This window comes from Bos grunniens, chromosome 20 (genome assembly GCF_055505025.1).
Source record: "Bos grunniens cultivar Pamir isolate PY7600 chromosome 20, Bosgru_T2T1.0, whole genome shotgun sequence".
Taxonomy (NCBI): Eukaryota; Metazoa; Chordata; class Mammalia; order Artiodactyla; family Bovidae; genus Bos; species Bos grunniens.
The window spans coordinates 30,254,999-30,281,010 of NC_141184.1; the positions used below are offsets into that span (position 1 = coordinate 30,254,999).

General features: G+C 44.0%; 1 protein-coding gene across 18 annotated transcripts in view; it reads left to right on the forward strand.

Annotated features, from left to right (window-relative positions):
• Positions 1-26,012, forward strand: part of PDZD2 (PDZ domain containing 2) — a 404,529-nt gene that overhangs the window by 326,869 nt on the left and 51,648 nt on the right. For all 18 annotated transcript variants that reach the window (XM_086361282.1, XM_086361285.1, XM_086361283.1 and 15 more), the window contains one exon: positions 21,553-21,664. In XM_086361282.1, the coding sequence (XP_086217408.1) occupies positions 21,553-21,664 (112 nt within the window). The remainder of the gene's footprint in view (positions 1-21,552; positions 21,665-26,012) is intronic.

Here is a 26,012-nt window from a genome sequence, read left to right on the forward strand (position 1 = left end):
GCATCCCTGTGATCTATTTTTCATGGCTGCAATAAACAGCCATGAGATTTTCCCTTCAAAAAGCTCTCGCCATGCTTAGAATAGAGCCATATGCATGCTCAGAATAGAACCATATGGTGAGTATCAAGTGTGAGGAGTAAAGGCAGCAAAAAGAGAACTGGGATGGGACAGTGAAATCCCACAGTCATTTGCATAATTGTCACCATCTCAGTGGGGTCTGACTTCATTGAGGGGGTCCTCCCTCCCCTCCCTGCACCACATCTGATCTTAAAAACCTCCAGGTTGATCTCAGAAATAGCCAAGTCTAGTCCCCTCCCCTGTACTAACTGTGGTCCTGATCCACCCGATCGGTCATTCTTTCTCAAGTCCTTCTTCTCTGCTTTGTCTTCTGCCAGATGATGGTAATTTTTAAATGAGAGGCTGGCCATGTCGCTCGCTTTAAAGTCCTTCAAGGTGTCTCCGTCACACTGACTTTAAAATCACAACTGCTTAACGTGAAGCCGTCAGATCCAGCCTGCCTATACTTCCTTTCCTTCTGTCTGTGCTCCTGGCAGACCTAAACACACACACACACACACACACACACAATACAATGCCTCTGCACACATACAACCCTCCCTGGCACACTCCCAAACCTGTTACTCCCTGTTCCCCTGGCATTTAGCATTGGCTGTTTTCTAATTATTTGTTCCTACATATCTCTTTGGGGGTCTTCCCATCCCAAGGAATCTTCCCATCCCAGGGGTCAAACCCAGGTCTCCCACATTGCAGGCAGATTTTTTACTGTCTGAGCCACCAGGGAAGCCCAGTCTCTTTGAGAGGAGAAAGAAAATATTTAAATTTATAAACTTTTGAAGTCAGGTATACCTCATTCCTAGAGCAGGGCATGGCAACCTGCTCCAGTATTCTTACCTGGGGAATCCCATGCACAGAGGAACCTGGAGCACTACAGTCCATGCGATCGCAGAGAGTCAGACACGACTGATTGACTAACACTTTCACATGGTTGATTTACAACATTGGGTTAATTTCTGCTTTACAGCAAAAGTCAGTTATACATATATTTTTCATATTCTTTTCCATTATGGTTTACCACAGGATATTGAATATAGTTTCTTAAGCTTTACAGTAGCAATTTGTTGTTTGTCCATCCTATATATAATAGTTTGCATCCAGTTCATCTTTTTTAAAATACGATTTTTAAGGAAAAATATGTATCTGGCCTTCTGAGAGAGTGGCTATTTTTAAAATGAAGAGTAGAAAAAGGGTTTTAACATAACAGTGTGTGGAATGAGTGATCCCTCCTTTTAAGTGATTAGGAACCTGTCTTACCCTTTTTATATTTTTAACAAACAAAAATGAAAATGGAAGTAATGATTGTTGCTGCCAAATCTGCAACTGTTGGAGCTCTGCTGGGAAGATTTGTTTAGCACATCAACCAGCAGACCTGTATCCGGCTTCCTTTGGCATGAAGGGAATCAGTTCTAACGTTTTTGGAATCCCCGGTTTGGAAAATCCTGGAGAACCTTTGGGTTTATTAAGGTTAAAGAAGGAATAAAGGAGTTCGTCTCTCAAAAGCAAAGGCGAGCCAAACTGGATCTTATGGTTCTGTAAGTCTGATGTGGGTGTTTGATTCTTTGTTTGTTGATGGCTTAGCCCTGAGGTGTGAGAAACTGAATCAGTCTTTTGGAAAAAGCAGCATCCTTGGGGAGGAGGGGGGGCCTATATATATATATATAATAATATATTAATCTGTATATGGAGAAAAAGGAGAGGTGCTGTTGGGTTTTATTTGCATTGAATGATAAATTGGCTCTTGAGTGTTTCACTGAAGTGTGTGAAAGTGCCACTTCTGTTGGAGTCAGAGAGTGGGACTGCCTGATGTTTGGGGCCTGAGCTAGACCATTCTGGGGAATCAAACTTAGAGGCAAATGCAAGGGACAGTGAACAGTGTGTGTAAACGTGCGATTAGTATTAAAGCAGGAAGGTCCCAGGGTCTGCCTGAAAAATCAGATCTTCACAGAGTGAAACTATTAATGCTGAGAGACACTGGCTCAGGGCTCCTTGAGCTTTTTTTTTTTTTTTTTGGAGGGGGGTACCTTTTTCTAAAATTTATTTATTTTTAATTGAAAGATAATTGGTTTACAATACTGTGTTGACTTCTGCCATACACCAACAGGAATCAGCCATGTCCCTGAGCGTTTTGTAAGGGGAGCAACTGTTTTTTGCTAAAGCCTTGAGGTGAAGGATTTTTAGACGGGCTGCTCAGATGTCCAGCGGTGGGCTCTGGTGCTGAGTCTCGTGTCCCTTGAGCGCAGGGCAGTAGCAGCCACTGCTCAGAGAAGTCCTCTGTCTGCCCCTGGGTCAGGAACAGTCTCCTTCTCCTTAGGCTTCCACTGTCTACTTACCTAACTTCAGGACTCACCTCCTCCAGGAAGTTTTCCTGGATGCAAATGTCCTTCATGCCTGTAATACATACTATATTTTCCTTCATGACCACAGATTGTAAAGACATATGTATGCATGAGACTGCTCGTTTAATATCATTCTCTCCCATGAATGGAGGATCCACGGGACAGGGCTCATGCCAGGTTTATTCACCGTCGACTCAGTTCGTATTGTGGATGGGTGTTTGGACAGGTGGGCAGGCTGGTGGATGGTTGTTCCCTCTCTCCTTCCTTAATGCCGCTACATGCTCCTCACCGTAAGACTTGGTTACCTTCTGTTGACTTGCCCGTCCTGCCCAGCACACCATGAGTTTTAAATAGATTTGGTACCTAGTAGGCATTTACTCTTTGTGTCTGCCTCTCTCCCTTATGGGAGTTTCCATCTGGGATACAAATATCAGTGATACAGAAATTGTTTTTTTCCAAGTATAGCATTGGGAGAACAATGTACCTTTCCTTAAAGTAGGATATCTCTGGAACCACCTCATTAACAATTGAGTGTGTATGTGAAAGTCACTCAGCCATGTCTGACTCTTTGCGACCCATGGACTGTAAGTGAAAGTGAAGTCGCTCAGTCGTATCCGACTCCCAGCGACCCCATGGACGGCAGCCTACCAGGCCCCTCCATCCATGGGATTTTCCAGGCAAGAGTACTGGAGTGGGTTGCCATTGCCTTCTCCAGCCCATGGACTATAGAGGCCATGCAATTCTTCAGGCCAGAATGCTGGAGTGGGTAGCCATTCCCTTCTCCAGGGAATCTGCCCAACTCAGGGATCAAACCCAGGTCTCCCGCTTTGCAGGCAGATTCTTTACCAGCTGAGCCACCAGGGAAGCCCTAACAACTAAGTAGATTTTTCATTTTCTGTTTGGTTAAGCTTGGAAGGCACAAACCAACTGCCATAAAAGATCGCCTGTCCCCAGGGAGTTGATGAAGTGGTGGAATGTCAGTGCAAAGACTAGCCAGAAGGGCCCCAGGGAAGAAAGCACGGAACTCAAAGATGTAGCTTCTGGTGCATGGTAGTGTAAAGTGTCAGAGCCGCCAGGATCCTTGGGGTGGCTGCTCCGTACTTGGTGTTTTATAGGCTGGAAATTCACGGTGAGAGAGAAGACTGCTGAGCTCCGCTGAGAGCAAACCTATCCCACTGGACAAGTCATGTTACAGCCAAGGCAGCGACGAGGGAAAAGCAGAAAGGCCCGAAAAGGTGAACGCACTTCACAAACACAGGAAGGGAAGAGTTGTGTGTAGCACATGTACTCAGGGATCTCCGTGCTCGAGTGGATGTTAAAGTGCACAGGGAGGGTGCGTTTAGGCTGATCTGTCCCCAGGTCCCTCCGTGGAAAGCCTGTTTGGCAGATCTGAGTGGGGACTGTTTTCAGAAGCTTCCCAGGTGATTCTGATGCTTACCCAGATCTTGAAAAGCAAACCTTTGAAAGATGGTAGCAGCTGTAGAAAGCAACCAGTTTGACCACACACCTTTGTTGTTATTGTTACTGTTCAGTTGCTCAGTCGTGTCTGCTCTTTATGACCTCATAGACTGCAGTACACCAGGCTTCCCTGTCCTTCACTCTTTCCCAGAGTTTGCTCAAACTCATGTCCATTGAGTCAGTGATGCCATCCAACCATCTTATCCTCTGTTGCCCCTTCTCCTCCTGCCCTCAGTCTTTCCCAGAATCAGGACCTTTTCCAGTGAGTCGGCTCTTCATATCAGGTGGCCAAAGTATTGGAACTTCAGCACCTTTGTTGGCCATATAGCAATTTCCAGGCATGCCACAAAGTGGCAGGGCTCCTAAGACTCTCCTGACTGGGGGCTGGATGAGGCGCAGGTACCCATCTGTGCCTGGCCTTGAGATAAGAGGAGCTTTTAGGCTCCCTGCTGCCTCCGTCCTTCCTGCAGTTTGAGATGCAGAGAAGGGAGCTGTGGTGGTTGTGCGGCTTGTGGGAAACTTGGAAGCACAGATCCCCGAGCGCACACTGGATCCTTTGTGAACACAGCCTTGGCCTGTGCGTCTTGGCTCTCGGTGCCTTTGCAGACATCAGTTCCTGGGATGTAGACTGGTGTGGTTATTGCAGGAGCTGATTGTTCCCATGACCAGCCCCAAACAGGCAGGAACTCCTTCTGATCCATAATTCCCCCGAGTTGTATATTTTTCTCTCCATTGTCCCAAGCTGTAAACGGACTCTCTCCTTCCCCTCAGAGCCCTAGACTTCCCCAAGCAGCAGATCTCAGTGCACCTAGATCTTCCTTAAGCAACACTTTAGGTGGCTTAGGCCACACCATGTTCAAAAGGCTGTGTGAAGCTCATTGTGGTCTTTGGAATCTCCAGAGCAACATGAAACAGACAAGGCTGCAAGGATCACTGGTCTAAGAAAATAAGATTTTAATTCAGGGGTGGTTTTTGTTTTGTTTGGTTTCCTGCTTAAGGAGATGAAGTGATTATCTGAATAGGTGGGGGGAGTGGAAATAAGAATAATTGCTTGGCCTGGATGCATTACCCAGAAAACTGCTGAAGTTTGAGATAGGCTTATTCCCATGGCGCATTTTCTGGGGCCTGTTCCAACTTGTTACCTGGCTTTGTGCTGCATTTTCATCTAAGCAGTTTGCAGTTCTCAAGGAAGTAAACAGCCCAAGTGATTTGTATAGAAAAGCAAATATTGGACTTCCCCCGTGGTCTAGTGGTTAAGACTCCATGCGTCCAATGCAGGGGGCATGGGTTTGATCCCTGATCTGGGAAATTCCGCATATCTCAAGATGCAGCCAAAAAAAAAAAAAAAAAAGCAAATATTGTAGTCTACAGCCTCAACCTGGCTTCCCTTGTGGCTCAGCAGGTAAAGAATCCACCTGCAATGCAGAGACATGGGTTCAATCCCTGGGTTGGGAAGATCCCCTGGAGAAGGGAAAGGCTACCCACTCCAGTATTCTGGCCTAGAGAATTCCATGGGCTGTATAGTCCATGGTATCACAAAGAGTCGGACACGACTGAGCAACTTTCACTAGCTTTGGGGCTTCCCACGTGGCTCAGTTGGTTAAGCATCTACCTGCAACGCGGGAGACCTGGGTTCAGTTCTTGGGTTGGGAAGTTCCCCTAGAGAAGGAAATGGCAACCCACTCCAGTATTCTTGCCTGGAGAATCCCATGGACAGAGGAGCCTGGCGGGCTACAGTTCATAGGATCTCAAGAGTCAGACACGATTTCAGTCTACCTCTCTATCTCTCTACAGCCTCATAGTGAAGGGGTCTCCAGAGTAGTTGAAGGGCAGGGTTGACAGGAGCTGGAGGAAGGAGCCAGATGGTCCCCTTGGAGTGTGGGAAGAAGTTGTATAGGTTTTATCTCTTTTTAGATTGTTTTGTGTTTTAAAGAGTATGTGTACATTAGTATAATAGCATAGAGTTATAATTTATGAATCTATGTTGGGAGTGCCTGATGGATACACAATCTACAAAGGTTGACATCACAGCGTGGAGCCGTATGAAATACACATTAAAGAAATCCCCTTAGTATGCAGTCCACTTTATTATTGTCTTTGGGTTTGAAAAATTCCTTCAAATTTCAGTGGAAATAAAATATGGATTACTAGGGCATGTAATAAAGTTTCTTTGCCCTAAAATTAATTTCTTTTATGAAAATAACACCGTAGGGGTCAGGAAGTGACTTTATCATTTGGGGTAAGTTGGTTCCAGTTTTTGGGTATTCGTGAAGGTATTCCAAGATGGTATTTTAGCCCTGTCCCTCATTATGAATTTTCCTCTTAGAAATATCATCCTTAGTAATTTAGTTTTGTATGTCCACTGGGAGTTTAAATCTGCGGTCTGCACATTAAAATGTAAAGTAGAACATGTTAAGATTGAAGGAAAGTGGCAGTTGAGAAATGAAACTGAAATAGACAAAATGATGGCGATTACACAGGGGGAGAAACAGGATGATGTGACCTATTTGTGTACCATATATCTTAGGTAATACATCTTACTTTGTTTATGAGCTTTGCTGAGCCTTTAAGGTAACAGAAATCTGTGAGATGTATGTGCCTTTTGAGATTTTACATGGAGATGCTGCTGATACACAGATTCTCACTCTCTTAAGAGAAGCAGAATACCTCCACTTAGTTTCAATTCCAGTTACCGTGCTGGGTCTTTTGCAGGAAAATCACTTTGACATAGATGAATTAGACAAATATGCATTGTATGCTAGAGAGAAAACACATCTGACTTGAAGACTTTATGAGAAGTGGAAGATTTAGAACTGTGTGTGTGGTTTTTTTTTTTTTTTTCCATTTTTTCATCACATTGTGTGAAACATGATAGTACAAAGCCTGGAAATAAATACAAAGCAAAATAGGAGAGAGATCAGAAGTTCCTCTCTGGAATCCAGGGCAGAAGTTTCTCAGAGAAGCAGAGCTGTTTACAATGAGTAGAATTCTCCCCACCCGCCCCCTATTGTTGCCTGTTTGCTTGCCTAGCTTTTTGTTTGCTGTTTGCTTGCCTGCTTCTGCTTGCCTAGCTTTTTACCTAAGTACTGATGTAGCTCCATGAATGATGTTTGCGGGGAAAAAAAAACACGCCTCTCCTTTCTGCTGCTTCCTCTACTCCTTCCCTTGAGATATGCTTCCTTCTACTCTTGACCACTGAGATTCTGCAGCCCTCCTTCCTCAGAGACTTTTCTGATCCCTCCAGCAGCCTGTCATCTCTGCCTTCTCTGATTGCCAATTCCATTTGTCTGTTTCTCACATTCTGGAGCTTAAAAATCAGAAGACACCTCCTGCTTTATAAAGGGGGAGATGTTTTCTAAAATGTGTTGGTAAAGCGGATATTCAAATTTATTTCCCCCAGAAACACAAATAATAAATATTGGTGGAATTATCTTTTAAGCTAGCTATGGCAGATAGGTAGCCTGCCTGGTACCACAAACCCCCTCTTCAGCTCCTAGAACGGACATCTCTAATTCTTCCGAAGAGTCTTCTCACTGACACCACACACAACCTCAGAAGTTGATAATGTGGGCTCACAGACATCGCTCTCATAGTACCAGCCAACACTGGACTGTAGCCAGCTTGACGTTACCATCTACATGCTGAGTGCTGTGCTGGGTGTTTTGGGGAATACCAAGAGGTAGCAGTCAGTCTTCCTCGCTCACAGTATTTGTTACATATATCCCATAATGTATTTTAGTTATTTCTATACTTTTATATTCACCACCTCTGTGTAATACATCTTTAGGAGCCATATGCTATATTGACCTAGAAGAAGAATGTCTCATTCCATCCAGGGGTTGGGGAGGGCTCAGTGGATGGGGTGATATTTGGCAAACTCCGTAGGATTTTCACAGGAACACCCACAGGCATGGGTGACATCCTGGAGTGGAAAAATGACATGTACAGTGGTCCACAAATAGGAAATTTTAAAGCTTGTTCAGGGATCAACAGTTCATCAGTTAAGTGCAAATGTTCAGCCCATGCTTTTAGTTCCACACTAAAAGGCTATGACTCATTTTACAAGTTATATTCTCATTGATGGTTTTAAAGTTGAGTGCTAGGGTTAGAGTTTTTGTTTTGGGGTTCCTCAGGCAGTGAGGTAGAGGAGGAGGTACCTGCTGAAGAAAGGCAGATGGAGGTAGGGGTCTTTGCTATAGCTCCACAGAGACATCAGCAGAGCCTGGACTGAAGGGGTCGTGGCCACGACGATGGAAAGGCAGGAAGCAGTGACTGGTCCGTGGAGGAAGCTAGCAAGGCCAGCCGGCAGACGGTAGCGCTGGGCTCGGCAGGCAAAGCTCCTTGGTTACCAACAAGAAGGGAGTTTCCTTCCCCCTCTCCTTTTTTTTTTTTTTTTCCTGAAAGCAGGGGTGGTCCTAAACAGTATTTCAAGTGAGATTTTGTTTACCTTTCAGACTGTTGTTGTTATTATGGTTGTGCCGGGTTTTCACTGCAGCGTGCAGGCTCTTCGCTGCGGTGCACAGGCTCCTTGTTGCAGCATGTGGCCTTCTCTCATCGCAGAGCACAGACTCTAGAGCACCTGATCTCAGTAGTTAAGACGTGCAGGCTTTCTCCAGTTGGAGCACACAAGGGCTTCTCTAGTTGAAGTATGCAGGCCTAGTTGCCCCTTGGCATGTGGGATCTTAGTTCCCCGACCAGGGCTTGAACCCACATCCCCCGCATTGGAAGGCAGATTCTTAACCACTGGACCACCAGGGAAGTCCTGATTTTGTTTGCCTTTGAACTTCCCAGCCTCCTGTCGTCTGCTCATCCTCCCCGGCTGGACCCTCCCTTGCCAGGTTTCCTGGAGCCCAGTGTCCCCATTTCTATTCTAAATCCCCCACTGAGGTACTCACTGTCTCCTCTGTCCCCTAACAGGTTGCACCCTTCCGAGAAGCCTCTCCTCTTTTCTTCTCCAGGCCATTTTCACCCCTTTTCCCACCACCATCACCAACAACAGAGACCAAAACATGAACAAAACCCTTCCCGTTTCTTGTAAATCAGTAAGTAAGCGATACGTGCTCTTACCCAAAATGGTATCAAAAATGTTAACCATGTAATCTGATCAAACCAGTTCGATTTGTGGCCCAGTGACACATGCAAAGTATGTGCATTTTGAAAAGAGAATTTTTGTTACTTCAGATAAGTTTCTTATCAGAATAATTTTAAAATGAAATTCGTTGAAAATGTATTTGATTCCTTTGTTTTTGGCTGTGCTGGGTCTGCGTTGCTGTGTGCAGGCTTCCTCTAGTTTGGGCAAGCAGCGGCTACTCTCCAGTTGCAGTACATGGGCTTCTCACTGTGGTGGCTTCCCTTGTCGCGGAACACAGGCTCTAGAGCACACGGACTTCAGGAGTTGCAGCTCACAAGCTTAGTTGCTCTGCAGTACATGGAATCATCCCAGACCAGGGATCAAACGTATGTCCCCTGAATTGGCAGGCGGATTCTTAACCACTGAACCACCAGGGAAGTCCTAAAATGAAATTTAAAGACAAAACCATAAAAGCCTGGATGACAAAGATGTTTTAGAAGAAATACCATGGGAGGCCAGTAAGCCTAGACTCCAGTAGCAGCTTCCTTAAAATGCCTCTGCTTGTCAGTACTCTCCCTTCAACTCATAAACTTGTTTCCAAAAAATTCTCCAGTTTGTTCCCAGTGACTTCGGATAGGGATGAAAGTGGGGCAGTGGGTAGGGCTAGGGTATGAGTTATTCCTATAGATGAGCGGTCAGCAGTTGTGAAAACCACATCATAAATATCTGAGGCTTTGCTGGCCAAACCATTCCCATGGCAGCCATTCACCTCTGCCTTTGTGGTGCAAAAGCCACAGTAGGCAATAAGCGAACTAATGGGTATGACTGTGTTGCAATAAAACTTTACAAAAACAGGTGTGGGGTCAGATCTGGCCCCCGGGCAGCAGCTTGCCGACCCCAGCTGTGGGAGATGGTGTGTGAGCTCAGGACCGCCTCTCCTGTTACTGCTCCCCATGTGGGCTCCATAGAATCTGTCTCAGCTTACCAGTCCCATTCTTTAAGAAATACATGCCCTTAGAAACATACCCCATCGAATCAGCATACACTCAGTGCCACTTCTGGAGGATAAGGACCTCAGAGTACAGCTCGCATTGAACTGGAAGACGCAGCAGAAGACCTTAGGATGCTGCCTGGACCTTGACAGCAGACCAGAACCTCACCACAGTGTCCCCAGCACGACCAGCTACTGTTTGTCTAAAACTTGCCTAAAAGGCATGTCCAGTTAAAACAGTCTTTTTCTGTGACAATAAGCCATAGGATCATGTAAGACTTCCTCTAAAATGTTTGCATAGAAAAACACCGTTGGAGAACTCTGGCGTGTTTACTGTTACTGCTGAATTGGATTTGATTCAGCAGTCACATTAGGGCACTTCAGATAGTTCATCTCTGATTTTCTTTCCTGCCAACCTTCCTGTTTACTTCTTAGGCCTTTCTTTTTCGATAGCTCTTTCCCATCTACTTTTTGTGTGTCTTGAGGTTTTCCTACATACACACACACAACTTCAATTTTAACATTGTGGAATTGAGGATAAGGTATTCTGCTGCTCCCAGAGATGTGTCCAAGGGCAGCTCCTGGTGAGAAATGACCCAGGGGTCTGCCCCCATTCACCAGCCCACAAACCCAAAGAAGAGCTGCAGACCCCCGTATTCTCAGTAGGTCATGGGGACACAGAGAGAGTGAGGGCTCCCTGCTTTGTAGAGAATTTCTGGGTCCACCTTGCCCAATTTGAAACCGATACCAAGGAGGGACATGTGCAGATTCTCCTTCTTGCATCTGCGTCTCCTGTTATTTCTGATGAACTGAGAGTCCCTGGAAGACACTGTCCTGTATTTGGGAAAGTGACACAGACAAACCCACCATGGGAGGGGCCAATTACTTTTCTGTGCCCTTAAGGGTGATTTCTTTGCCTCACCTTTCTAAAAGGACCACAAGATCGACTTAATTTGTATGCATAAGAATCACCCAAGTAATCACCAATGAAGCATGTTAAGCCCGTTCACATTGTTTGGGGATGATAAATGAGAGGAAACGGGAAATGGACTCAGATAGAACAAGGACAATATTATTTCATTTGCGGAGCCGCAGCCTGAGCGCTTCGGTTTACATCAGCTGCTGTTTCTCCCCCAGCTGCATCTGACACTCCGCGTAGACCAGAGCATGGGGGTGGGAGTCGGGGGGCAGCTCTGTATTCCAATTTTACTGTTTTCCTCTTCAGTCCTGAGTTAGTCTCTTTGTTGGAAAGCAGCGAGCCTAGTGAAGCGGGAGATTTGTGTTTTAATTTCGGCAGTCAACTCGCAGGCTCCTTCCTCCTTTTGGCTGATTTATTGTTGTTCTGATTCCTTTTTTTTTCTGAATGGTTATTCATTCCCAGCGCTGGCCTCTCTGATGGCCATCTGGTTCTCCTTTGGTCACTCGAACATCTGCCCCAGAGATTTGGAAAATGAGCTTCCTCTGGCAGCCTAAAAATAAGCTTAGTGTGACTGAGGCATGAAAGAGAAATCACCACGATCCCCCCGTTCTGTGGATACTGACCCAGGGGATGAGCCAACACGGCTTCCCAGGGATTTGGAGCTTGGGCGTCTTCTGTCACATCTGCAGAGTATTTTTTTTTTTTTCAAGTGTTGGGGACAGTGAAAACATGGCATGAACTGGGTGCAAGAGTTCCTCCTGCAGTTTTCCCTGGAATCACATGTACTTGCTCAGTGTAAATAGTTGGAGATGAAAGCTGTACTTTGCATGCTTTGTTCGTAAGGCTTCAAGAGTTAGCTGAGAAAGACAAATGACACTTAGAAGTTAAGCATTGTATTAGTCACAGTGTGTTCAGGAGACCTTGTAAATGCTTTGGACAGCAGTTATAGGACATTTCTGAAGTCCTAGACTTTTAGTTTGGACCCAGGGGCCCTGTCTCATGGGGAGTGATGGTTCGTCCCCCACCTCCAGAAGACTAAAATCTGCCAGAAGATAAAACTCAATCTTGATGCTCTTTCTCATCCAAAATTATTTCTAGCCACATCATCCAGTGCCACTTTTCAGAGGTTCTACAGTGAGATAAAATGTTAACATAATAATGATATTCAAATAATTAAAATACCAATAAATTAAGACCCCTTGCAAGTCATAATCCAAAGTTGTTAAAATCTAAAACAACATCCAAACTTAAACTTACTTGACCTTTTGAGTTAAAAAACAAAGTACTTAACGACCCCTTTTGATCGCTCTGGTTTCTTATTTTGTTCCACCTTAGAAAAATGAGTCCTTTTTTTTTTTTGGCCATTCAGAGCGGCATATGGGATCTTTGTTCCCCATCCAGGGATTGAACCTGTGCCTTCTGCACTGCAGCATGAAGTCTTAACCACTGGACCACCTGGAAAGTGCCCCAAAAAGAGATTCTTGATGCTGTGTGCTAAGGACAGAGATGGTTCTGTTCAGCATGTGCAGACTGGGCTGTTTTCCTCTGGAACAAATATGGCTCTGTCAGCTCCAAGAAAGTTGAATTTGCTCAACAGCATGTCTCTTGTGTACTTTATTTTTTGGTGAAATGTAAATGAACAAAGAGTAAATGGACCAATTGTTGTTGTTGTTCATTCGCTAAGTCGTATCCGACTCTTTGTGACCCCATGGACTGCAGCACACAAGGCTTCCCAGTGCACCACCAACCCCCGGAGCTTGCTCAAACTCATGTCCATTGAGTCGGCAATGCTATCCAACCATCTCATCCTCAGCTGTCCCCTTCTTCTCCTGCCTTCAATCTTTCCCAGCATCAGGGTCTTTTCCAATGAGTCAGTTCTTCGCATCAGGTGGCCAAATATTGGAGCTTTAGCATCAGTCCTTCCAATGAATATTCAGGGTTGATTTCCTTGAGGATTGACTGGTTTGATCTCCTTGCAGTTCAAGGGACTCTCAAGAGTCTTCTCCAACACCACAGTTCAAAAGCATCAATTCTTTGGCACTCAGCTTTCTTTATGGTCTAACTGTCAACGTCCATACATGACCACTGGAAAAACCATAGCTTTGACTAGACAGACCTTTCTTGGCAAAGTAATGTCTCTGCTTTTTAATATGCTGTCTAGGTTGATCATAGCTTTTCTTCCAAGGAGCCAGTGTCTTTTAATTTCATGACTGCAGTCACCATCTGCAGTCGTTTTGGAGCCCAAGAAAATAAAGTCTGTCATGGTTTTCGTTGTTTCCCCATCTATTTGCCATGAAGTGGTGGGACCGCATGCCATGATCTTCGTTTTTTGAATGTTGAGTTTGAAGCCAACTTTTTCACTGTCCTCCTCTTTCACTCTCATCAAGAGGCTGTTTAGTTCTTGTTCACTTTCTGCCATAAGGATGGTGTCATCTACATATCTGAGGTTATTGATATTTCTCCCAGCAATATTGATTCCAGTTTGTGCTTCATTCAGCCTGGCATTTCACATCATGTACTCTGTATATAAGTTAAATAAGCAGGGTGACAACATACAGCCTTATTGTACTCCTTTCCAATTTGGAACCAGTCTGTACTTCCATGATCGGTTCTGACTGTTGCTTCTTGACTTCCATACAGATTTCTCAGGAGGCAGTTAATCTGTTCACAAGCCACAGAGAAATGGGAGAGACCATGGAGAACTGTCTCCCAGGGCTATAGCACAGACTCAGTAATAGCAAGTAAAATATTCTTGGCTTTTCTTAAAAAGATGCCAATCAGTCTATAGCAGCTGTTTGGAGTCTTTGACCATGAACTTAAACCCACAGGCAGGAATCTACTTCTCAATCTGAGTGGGGAAAAATCAACCTGGTCCTATTTAAAGTGCCTTTCTTTTATATTCCAAAGCTTCTTGATCTGCATTTACACCTTGAGATGGACGCGTAGGTCTCCCTAATATAGTGCACTGGGTGTGTGAACTGCGTCTCTGGCAGAGCTGCCCGTTCTCAGGAGCTGGTATTTTCAGTCCTGGACCCCCTTTTCCATCTCCACTGCGTCTTGGCATCAAAGTGCTTAGCCTGCAGGAAGTGTGTCTCTCCTCCCCAACTTACTCAGCTTATAAACTCCCTCTGCAGATGCATGAACCAGACCTGCTATCAGCGATCCTGAGGCTTCTGTCCTCATGAGCTGGTAAACGGCTAACACCCTCTGCCACCAGCTTCTTGAGATTTGTGTTTCCTCAAGTTTTGAATATTCCAGGGGTCAAGCAACACTGCCTTCTACTCTGTTTGGGGGCCAGGCAGTAATTGGATATGCCTCCAGTGGGTCACATTCCCCTCCTTTGGGAAAGACTCACTTAAGTTTCTGTTTAACCTTTCTTCTTTCTATCAAAGATGCCTTTCTTCTTTCGTGGCCCTGCTTGCTGAATCTGTGTGCCTTTTTAACCTCTCCCTTGCCTTCTGACTTGGATTTTTTCTAAAATACTATTGTAGGTTCTGTTGTACCGGCCCATCATTGTGAAAGCGATGGAATCAGTGAGGCTTCCGTTGACTAAAGTATGCATTGTTCTGGTGCATCCTGACCACCACCACCTCTGAGGTGGCTGATTCCACCCAGGAAATGACCGACGTCAAGTTCTGGCTTACTACCATCCTGCCTGCCTCCCCTTTGGCATGCCTGTTTGCTTGTTTATTGTCCTGATTTCATTATTTTCCGGGCCACTATTGTCGGGGTCAAAAAAGAAAAAAAAATCTTTGTCCCTTTAAAATTTACCCAGGGTTTTTTGTGTGTGTGTGTGTGTTTTTAAATCTTCCTGGTCTTCTTCACCCCTCACCTTTGAATCTGTCCAGACGTACTTCTGATCTCTCTTGGAATAGCTGTTCCAAGTCATCTTGCTCAAGCGCTTCATCTGCAGGTCATAAATCACATCTCTCATTGTTTTCCGGGCCTGGGATCCCCAAAGGGAGTCTTTGCATCCTGTTCTCTGTGGTTTTGCCTCCCTCCCTTGGTTGGGTTTCCTTATGTACACTAAGTCTCTCTCTCTTGTAATGCCCACTTGCAGCCTGGCAGTCAGGAGCTGGCATGTCTCTCTTCCTGTTTCATCTGCTGCCCTTGACTTCACAGTGTCCTCTCCCCTTCCCTCTGCCCAGTCTGTCACTAAGACCCTCTTTTCCTTCGAGTTGGCGCCCTTCCTTTAGTTAGTCGTTATGTGCTCTTCATTCTCTCTTCCACTGCTCCGTTCTGATTGTAAGACCAGAGTGTGTTTTCAAATCCTCCATGGTGTCCTTTGCAAACCTGATTCTTTAAAAACTAAGTGTTCCAGGCACATGCCTTTAAAACTGCCTTCTCAACTGTTAGGTTTGCAGTCACTTTATGGAAATTTTCTTTCATCTTGAGATGAGTAAGGTGGCATGTTCTCTTTCGGTGCTTATTTGTTTTGTTTTATTCATTAACTAAATCTGCTACCTTTCTTTTCTTTTTTCACTTTTTAGTCATACCATGTGGCCTGTGGGGTCTTAGTTCCCTGACCAGGGATCAAACCCGTACACCCTGCATTGGCAGCTCAGAGTCTTAACCACTGGCCCACCAGGGAAGTCCCTACCCTTCCTGTAGGCATGAAGTTGAAATGTGTATCTCCGCACTCTAGTGGTATAATCTTGCTGTGAGTGTGCTCAGTCGCTTCAGTCGTGTCCAACTCTCTGCAGCGCTATGGACCGTAGCCTGCCAGGCTCCTCTGTCCAGGCAAGAATACTGCGGTGGGTGGCCGTTTCCTTCTCCAGGGGATCTTCCCAACCCAGGGATCAAATCCTCATATCTTATGTCTCCTGCATTGGCAGGTGGTTACCACTAACAGGTTACCACCTGTCAATGTAATCATCAAAGCCAGAAGCATCCTGAGATCTGGTGGGGAGAAAGCTTGAGGGTTGGTTTTTGTTTGTCTGTTTATTTCAACTGGACTTTCACTATACCCCTATGGTAGACAATTAGGTACTCTACTAGTACCCTCAAGCACATTCTTATTTAATCCTCATAGTAACTCTATGAGATAATTAACGAGGTAATTTTAACCCCTTAGAAATAAATACTATCGCTGCTACTTTACAGAATCAGAGAACTGTCTCCAACATCAGTGCATTCTTAATATGGGCATGATACATGTCACTACCTGTGGTACGTGTAAGCTTCCTTATACTTTATAAACATTTCCTGTGCCTGTAGTTCATATGGAGAGTAGAACAGAGGTTTATACAATTGCTAATTAAAATACCTATATTCTGAATGCTGAAGCTGAAGCTCCAGTACTTTGGCCATCTGATGTAAAGAGATGACTCATTGGAAAAGACCCTGATGCTGGGAGAGATTGAGGGCAGGAGAAGGGGAGACAGAGGATGAGATGGTTAGATATCATCACCAACTCAACAGACATGACTTTGAGCAAACTCCAGGAGGTAGTGAAGAACAGGGAAGCCTGGTGAGCTGCAGTCCATGGGGTCACAAAGAGTCAGACAGGACTGAACGACTGAACAATAACAAATATTCTGAACAGAGAGCAACCTGATGATAACAACTCTCCCACATTCTTTAGTGGGTGGGCGACTTGGGTGTAGCTGGGAGCCTCCCTTCTGCATCTCTGGAGTAAGCGTGGGAGCTGGGAGGAATGGGGAGATTCTAGCTTAGTCCTCTGCCTCCTTTGGAAGTTGGTTCTGTTTGGACCAGGGCAGTGGTGAATTAGAGAGGCTCATATTCTATTCCACTTCCATAACCTGGGCTTTTATGAATTCTCTAAAGTTTGTCTAGACCCCTGGGACTCACCCTCAAAATCAGAGCCACTCCTTACCTGTGTTATCACTTCCAACTCTTTGGGATGTTTCTTACACCAGAGCTTCAGCCTGGCTTTCATTTCCACTTCCAGAGCTCGTCTGTCTCCTGAACCTTCGTGAATGGTCTGTGTACAAACTGAGCTGTTCTGGGGCTTTCTCCAGCTCCAGTTTCTCTGATTGGTTCTATGACCATACATTAGCTTACTGGTTTCTAGAATTGTGTTATGATTGTCTTCTATTCTCTTTGTCTTTGTGGGATTATATCTTTCATTTAAAAAAAATCTTCATCACGATTTCAGTGTGGCTTTATGAGGGAAACCTACCACCTTTAATCAGAAGCCTGCATGTGTGCACGCTCAGGCGTTTCAGTCGTGCCCTACTCTTTGGGACCCCATGGACTGTAGCCTGCCAGGATCCTCTGTCCATGGGATTCTCCAGGCAAGAATACTGCAGTGGTGGCCATTTCCTTCTCCAATCAGAAGCCTAGTATCATTTAAGTCTTACATCAAGTCCTATTTCTCAAATGACAGCATTAGAGCTCAGAGAGGTTGACTAATGTACCTAGATTGCTGCTAAATGGTGCAACCAAGACATAAGCCCTGCATTCTTAAACACGCTGCCCTATCACCTTGCTTTTAAAACCAGGCGCTAGAGAGTCTTCTTCATTGAGACAGAATCTCATAGATTATGGGTGTGGGAAACTGTGCCAGCAGAGAGGCTGTAACCTGGAAATTGGCAAATTATACTACATTCCATTAATATAATGGCATTGTTATATGACACATGAATTAGAAATGGCTGATGAATAATAGATTATATCAACTGTTTCTCTGAATCACAGGCCTTCCAGGAGAACTTTTTGCACATTTCATTTTAGAACAACTAAGATGACATCATTTCCAGAACAGTTTGATTTGTTCTGCATGTCTGAGGGAAAAAAAGAGTACAGCAAATCTTAGAGTGTGGACATTTTCAGGCAATAGTCATAAGACTGGAGAGAAGCTCATTGTAGCCCAACTGTACTTTGTATGTTGCTACTTCCTGAAATAACCTGGAACTAATGTATTTAAGCAACCTACTTCCTATTCATTGAGTTACAAGCCTCCTAAAACCATGGCAGACCAGTTTTTTGTTACAAGAGGAAATGGTTCCATTTAAATTCAGAATATTTTTCTTACACAGTCTTGGGGTTCTGAAATAAAATTTCACTTCTGCCTTGAGCTCATCACTGTGCCCTTTGCCACCTTTTGCGATATCTCTGGGTCCATCCTAATTGATTTTCACTTTTAGCTCTAGGCTTTCGGTAATTACGTAACATATACCATCTTAAGTGTAAGATTTCTCTAGTACAGTCTTTTGATATTTTATAGATCATAGAAACCAAATCTTATTTCATTCTTTGGTACATTTCAGGATTGAAAAAAAGAAATACTGTTTCTTAAGGCCTTCTGCTAAACCACCTTCCTCAGATTCTAGAAATCAAGAAGAGTTTACAGCATGCGTGTGTGCATCATAAAGACTTCAGATTCAGCATGGTACATGTTTAAAAAAGCTCTTATAAAACTCCACACCATTCATTTTGTACACTCTTCACATGTAATCTGTCCTAGAGTCCAAGTTTTGTTGTTGTTTAGTCACTAAGTTGTATCTGACTCTTTTTTGACACCATGAACTGTAGCCCACCAGGCTTCTCTGTCCATGGGATTTCCCAGGCAAGAATACTAGAGTGGGTTGCCATTTCCTTCTCCAGGGGATCTTCCCTATCCAGGGATCGAACCCATGTCTCCTGCATTGGCAGGCAGATTCTTTACCACAGAGCCATCAGGGAAGCCCAGATCCCAAGTATATGTTGTAAACAAAAGGGTGTTCCTTTGGGAGAGGGGGGGTCTCAGTTTATTTTCTCATCTGTCAAATGGAGATAATATTATTTACCTTGAGACACGTTCGTTGTGAAAATTAAATGGAAAAAAAAAAAAACTGAGGTGAATGAACTGTATGATACAATATTGATCAAGTCCTAACTTAGCGGAAAAGCTTTGGAGGCGGGAAGTGCCCTGGTAGTACGCGAAGCTGGAAATCGGGAGAGTGAGTGACTGTGCAGCCCTGTCTGTAAGGAGTTGGGACGCCTCAAGCAGGCTGCTTTCCTTCTGGGAGTGCATCTGTCATCTCCAGAATGTCTCTGTGTGCACACCTGGGGCTACGCCAGAAAACTGGAGGGGAGGATGGAAGGAGGAAACCCCATAGGTCTAGGAACTGTAGGCTGGGATTTTTTTCCTCCCTTGGCGTGAGCCTCTCTGTCAGCCTTTCTGGTGGTCTGAGACTTGGCCACTGTGTCATAAGCCACCCATGTAATGGGCACCAGAGGAGGTGAAAGTGGAGGTGAAGTCACTCAGTCGTGTCCAACTCTTTGCAACCCCATGGACTGTAGCCCACCAGACTCCTCCCTCCATGCGCTTCTCCAGGCAAGAGTACTGGAGTGGGTTCCCATTTCCTTCTCCAGTTGATCTTCCCGATCCAGGGATTGAACCCAGGTCTCCCGCATTCCAGGCAGACGCTTTAACCTCTGAGCCACCAGGGAAGCCCACCAGAGGACGAGGTAATACCCAGCAAATTGAGGAGTACCTATTGCTGGGAGCCTAGGTCTCGTGGTATAACCACAATGAACCAGGAATTTTACTCTCTATCCAGTAATTGCTGTTAACAGTCTGCAGACAGATTGTTTACATAAAGTACTTAGGCCAGGCAAAGGAGAGGCCCTGAGGCTTCTCTCTGGATTATTCCTATTTGCATGTCTCCTCTCCCCCACCACCCCCCGCCACACCCTGAGACCCTGGCATGTCTCCACAAGGCTTCTTCTGCACTGTATGGGAATTAATGTCCCAATTTGCTGTTAGGAAGGGTGTCCCTCTAGAGAATCTCTAAACTCACCCTCAGGATTCCATTTCTGCGTTGACTTCATAATTTAAACCTGGAGACCTGCCAGTCTCTGACATTGTAATAGGAATTCACCAAATTTATCTTTGTTTTATGTATCAAGATTAATTTGTTTTCCCAACGCCTCTTCCTCAATTTGCCTACATCTCCTCGTTTCTCAGAACCTTTCTTTTCTTCTTTCTAATCCCAAAAGATACTTGAACTTGTGGGGGAGGGGGGAATTCTTCAAATATTTAACAGGTTAGATTTAGATATAAACAATTGCCTTATAAAAGGGGGATTACCTGGGAGATTACTCTTACTGCTTACTTTATATATTTTCATAAGCTGAATTTTATATACTCTGTACATTTTTTATTACCTGTTAAAATTCAGGGTTTTTTTTAAACATTATAATTACATGGCTTTCCAATGACTGCTGAGTGGTAAAGGATATCATCTGTTTCTTTTTAAAGTACATATATGTTCCTTAGTGTAAATCTTATCTCTTTTAATTAATTTGACTTTTTTTCTCTAGAACCTTAAAGGAAAGTACAATTTCAAATGACAAGGCTCATTTGTTTGGTGTGTCTCCTAAGTTTTGTACATGTAAATTTACCCTCCAGGTGTTTTTATAAACACTCTCAACTCTCCTTTTCCTCTCTAATAAACATAGCTTTTCATAGCATGTTGGGCTTTTCTCAGATGGATGGCTAAGGGGTCTTAGTGCCATCCTTTCTTCTTCACCTCTGGGTGTCTGGTAATGTGGATTTACAATTTACAGACATGTGGGCTGATCATGAAGAGTTCTATGTATCCTAAGTGCTGCTTGATTCTGGAAGGTATTTAATCAGTACTAAGGAGTGTTTAAAAAAAATTCAGCTGAGTAAATTTGAAGATCTAATTGGCTTTATTCAGCAATTCTTTTATCAGGCAGCATCCTGTCTAGAAAGTAGAAAGACCCTCTGTATGAAATGGAAGGTTTTATAGGCAGAAAAGAAGGTCCTTTAGGTATGAAGTCTTGGTGGGGCTTAGCAGAAGCCACAGCACTTTGAGCTTGTCATTTGTTTCTAACAGGAATATGGCAGATGGAATATCCTGTTGACCTGTTGTTGTTCAGTCGCTAAGTTATGTTTGACTCTTTGCGACCCCATAGACTGCAGTGCCCCAGGCTTCCCTGTCCTTCACTATCTCCCTGAGTCCATTCAAACTCATGTTCCTTCTCAAGTAACAAAATGACCCCAGGGGCTCTTCCAGTTTGAAACCTTGTCAACAAAGGTGCATCTAGCCGAAACTGTGGTTTTTCCAGTAGTCATGTATGGATGTGAGAGTTGGACCATAAAGAAGGCTGAGCGCTGGAGAACTGAGGCTTTTGAATTGTGGTCTTGGAGAAGACTCTTGAGGGTCCCTTGGACTGCAAGGAGATCCAACCAGTCCATTCTAAAGGAAATCAGTGCTGAATATTCATTGGAAGGACTGATGCTAAAGCTGAAACTCCAATACTTTGGCCACCTGATGAGAAGAACTGACTCTTTTAGAAAAGACCCTGATGCTGGGAAAGATTGAAGGCAGGAGGAGAAGGGAACGACAGAGGATGAGATGGTTGGATGGCATCACCGACTCAATGGACATGAGTTTGAGCAAGCTCCGGGAATTAGTGATGGGCAGGGAAGCCTGCTGTGCTGCAGTCCATGGGGTCACAAAGAGTCAGACACAGCTGAGCGACTGAACTGAACTGGTTCTATCCTGTGTAGTGAGATTCGTGCTGAGGAGGAACTTGTCTTGTCAGCATGAGGCTTTGTGGTTCCAGATTATCTGAAGGGCTGTGCTTTGATCCCATGAACTTTTTTTCTCATGTGACACCTGTACTGCTGCTCTTTGAGCCTTGAGGTAAAGATCTTGGAGGAAATGGCATAAGTGACCATGGGCTGGCCTCTCCCGTCAACTCTGTGCTCTCTGCATTTCAGATGCCTGGAACAGAGGAGCCCCATGATGCATGCGGCCCTGAGGAATCCAAGGGGAACTTGGAAAGTCCCAAACAAGGCAGCAGTAAGATGAAGCTCAAGAGTCGCCTGTCAGGTAAGTGGACTCTTTGCCTGCCTGATTGGGAGCTTACGGCTTCAGGAATGGGAAGATAAGGTTATTAGCACGGTCAACTCTTTTTTTCTTTCGTTGTTGTTATTCAGTCACTAAATCGTGTCCGACTCTTTGCAACCGCATGGACTGTAGCCCATCAGGCTCCTCTGTCCTCCACTATCTCCTGGAGTTTGCTCAAATTCATGTCCATTGAGGCGGTGATGCTATCTAACCATCTTTTTTCCATAAAACTTCCAGATTGTTTTATTTTTGATGGTGCATGCCCCAGGCATAACTGCCTTCAGCCTGGCTGCCCACATGAGTATTTTCATTTGAGTCATAATGAAGGGAATGTCAACATCTCTGTTTGTCTCTGCTTAAATGTAAATTTCCTATTGTGTTTGGTTCATTTACTTCAGGTGACCCTTTCTCTGTGGAATATTCCTGATGGCCTATCTTTCCAGCAAACATACCTATTCCCCAAACCGCTGGTCCACCAGAACCTGGGGCAAAGAACTGGGTTGTTGTTTTTTTTAAAGTATCAAATGTGCATCTCAACTAAATGGAGGGGGCATTGGGACCTAGTTGTAGCTTTTGTAATAAAGAGATCTGATGTTTCCTGGGCACATCTTCCTAGCAGCTGGCCTAGGCCCTGAGAGAGAAAGTCAGAGGCTGTGTGTGGGGACACATTGTGACTTTTGTGACAATGTCTGAGGCACTTTCACCTTGTCAAGCTTTTTCTACAAAACAAGAGGGGAAAAAAAATTATATTTTATGGGTGCATTGATATAAAGGTACAAGCTCGATTCATTATCTATTAGTTACTCTTACGTTCATTTTTTTTTCCTCCTGAATTTAAAAGAAATTAAAACATTTTTGTGGACCCCTAAGATTGGCTTGGGCCCTCAGCACTGTGTCTGCTGGTCTGATAGAAAAATCACCCCTTGGCTACCCACCTGTGAAGGACATCCAGTCTAACAGGAAAAGCAAGAGTTTGGAAGCTTGGCAGAATCAAGTTTACCCATCAGCTCTTGAGTTACCTTGTGACCCTGGGCCAGTTATTGAACCTCCGTAAACTTCCTGTCTCACCTAAAACAGGAGAAGATAGTCCCAACTTTAAAAGGTTGAACAGATAAAAACAAAACAAAAGCACGCATAGAAGCACCTCACACAAAGCCTGGTGTGTTACCATCCCCGCGTAAGTCAGTTTCCTCTTTCTGCTGCCCACATCAGTGGAGGGGTTGGGCGGTGTCTATGGCTGCCAACCAAGAGAATCTCCAGCCCACATTGCCTCCGCCTCTATTATTCTCAGGTAAGGTGGCAGATTTAGGATATACATCCATTTAAAAACAAGAAAACCTGAGTAACAAAATGAGTTGCTTTGTATTTATAACTCAGAATAATTAGGTAGTGTCATTTATGACTGTTAGGGTATGGGTTTGCAACAAAAAGTGTAATGACCAGAGGATAGTAAGACCAAAGAGAAAGGTCAGGCTGATGGTCCTCACAGGAAGAAAACAACAGCTCCCCTTCAGCCCCGAGGATCACCTGTGAGGAATACATTTAAATCCTGTGTGTTTGGGCAGGGGAGGGGGTTTTTGGGTCATCTCTCTGATCAGTACCTTATAAACAATTCCCAGGGAAGGCTCACAGAGTTCTAGGGAAATACAGTGACCTTTGAAACCAGTGTAGTCACATTCCTCATTTTATGGATGTGACCAGAGAAATTAAGGGGATCCCAAAGGTCGCTCATTCAGTCTGCCCTCCAGAGTTCTTCCCACCACCTCTCAGCTTCCTGGAGGTCATGGAGAGAATCCTATTCCTCAGACTGGGGGTTTATGATGTGGGGAGGGGATCCTAGCTGATGACCTTACAGATCCATGACTTTCCACGTTCGTACTATTGATTTAAACCATGCTGGACATTCAACTGAGTACTAAATCCAGAACTGGCTATTGTTTGCCACAAATGCAAGCCGCCTTCTCTTCCTGTATTTTCCGCAGACTCACAAGGCCGTAACAAGGAAATATAGTAGAAGGAGCACATGCACGAAGTCAGGAAGAGCTGTGTTCAGTTCCCAGCTCTGCCATTGCTGGCTGTGTGACCTGGAGCAGGTGATTTCTCTGGGTCTCAACTTTTTCACCAATAAGATGAGGGTTATAATATACATGTATTGTGCATATCAATGTGAGTGCCTTCTAAGTCAGCCTTGTTGAGAGATCCAGTAGAGAGAATGCATATGGCACTGCCATTCCAAAATGTGGCTGCGATAGGCCCTCACCACGTGGTAGCTGCCTCTGTCATCACTGTCATGGTTAATATCACATCCATCATTGTCATTGTCCACTCTTAAGAGGGGAAGATGCTTGATTGGGTTCAGACGGGAAGATTCCAAGTTGCAGGTCATGATGAAGTATGCACGAAAGTTGTGAAGACTGAGGTCTCTCTGAGTTGTGGTGCCTGGGGGAGGCATGCAGAGTGGGCAGGATGAAGGAAAGCCAGTACACAGGCAGGACTAGGCAGAACACAAGAGGAGGAAAACCAGGGTCTAGCCTTGGGACAAAATGCATGAGAAATATTTTGGGACAATGGGGGGAAAAAAATGGGTTAGAGAAGTTTTTGGCAACTGTTTTTCTGCCTCAGCTGTCTGAAAGATACAATAATCCAGCCACAACCATGATTCAGTCCAGCAGAAAGATTAGGGGGGGAGGAGATTCTTGGCACAGGAGGTGATGGTACAGGCAAACTTGGGGGAAACTTCAGTGATATTTATATGCTCCCCAGTTTGGGGACGGATGTAGGTGGAGGACAAATGCTGTCCTCTGAGAATTCGCAGGCTGGAGCAATGAATTCACCAAGCAGGCTAGTGGGAGATAAGACTGGAAAAGTAATTTGGAGGCACGTTAAAGAGGCTTAAGGAATTGGTTCTTCATTCAGTGCTTTGAAATATGTTCAGTCTAAAAACATTTGAATACAGGAGATTTTAATGTGATCACTTCCTAATTTCTGGGTCCTGTAAACTTGGATATTTATTTCATATTTTCATAAGTGAGTCACTCTGGTATTCACGTATCAGTATATTATCTACAGACACTACCGTATGTGGTTTCTCTTCTGTTGATGGCAAGTGCTTCCCTGTCAGCTCAAAAGGAATTTTCTTCTAATAAATCTTGTTCATATGAGTAAGCATGCCAAGATAGATTAATCTGGCCATGAGTTATTAAGTCATGAATTATTAAGGAGGTTCTCTAAAGAGGTTCCAACCATTTCCACTAAGATTTTGGCCCGTCTGGCTCCAAAGTGACTGAAGTGATTTCATGGAACATTTTTCCTGATATTCTAACCAGAGTTTTCTTTACTTCATACCTCCTTTTTTGCCAGTAGGGTTCCCTTTTAACTTTGGTATTTTTTGATTTATCCATGTTAATGCCTTAGGTCTGTGATCTTTTTAAATGAAAATTTTTCTTTTGATTGCAAAGGAATTTCAGATGTTTGAAAACCTGAAATTTGTATCACAAAGTTAATATGTAGCTTTTGAAAAACCAGGCCTTTAGTGATGTCCATTATAACTGTATCAGCACCATTCTAGCTTTTCATCATTGTTAAAAACTCAGCAATATATTATTTTTAAAAGAGTACAGAATCATCTGATTTTATTTCATGAAAATCTTCCTGAGAAATTTTTAGATAAATTAAAATTTTTTAAGTCATCAACTAAAATATTAAATAGAAGAATTTGACATTTCAAAGAATCTGTATGTGTATATAGTTATATACATACATATACATGGATATACACATATATTGGTGCATAATGTAAACATTGTAATGTGATTGTAACTATATTCAATATAATTGATCCATCATTTAAGATTAAAGTCTTTAAACTCTGATACACTGTTGGTAGGAATGTCAACTGACACAGCCACAATGGAAAACAGTATGGCTGTTTCTCATAAAACTAAAAATAGAACTACCATATGACCCACCAGTTCCACTTCTGGAAAAGAAGTATCAAAAAAAAACACTAAATACACTAATTCAAAAAGATGCATGCACCCCAGTGTTCACAACAGCATTACTTACAGTTGCAAGATATGGGAGCAACTTGCGTGTTCATCAACAGCTGAACGGATAAGGAAGATGTGGTGTGTTTGTCTGTGTATATATGGAATATTACTCCACCATAAAAAGGTGTGAAATGATGCCATTTGCAGCGGCATGGAGGGACTTGGAGGGTAGTAAGCTAAGTAAAAGCAGTCAGACAGACGAAGAAAGTACTGTACGATACCACTTATATGTAGAAGCTAAAAAATACAACAAACTGATGAATATAGCAAAAAAAAGAAGC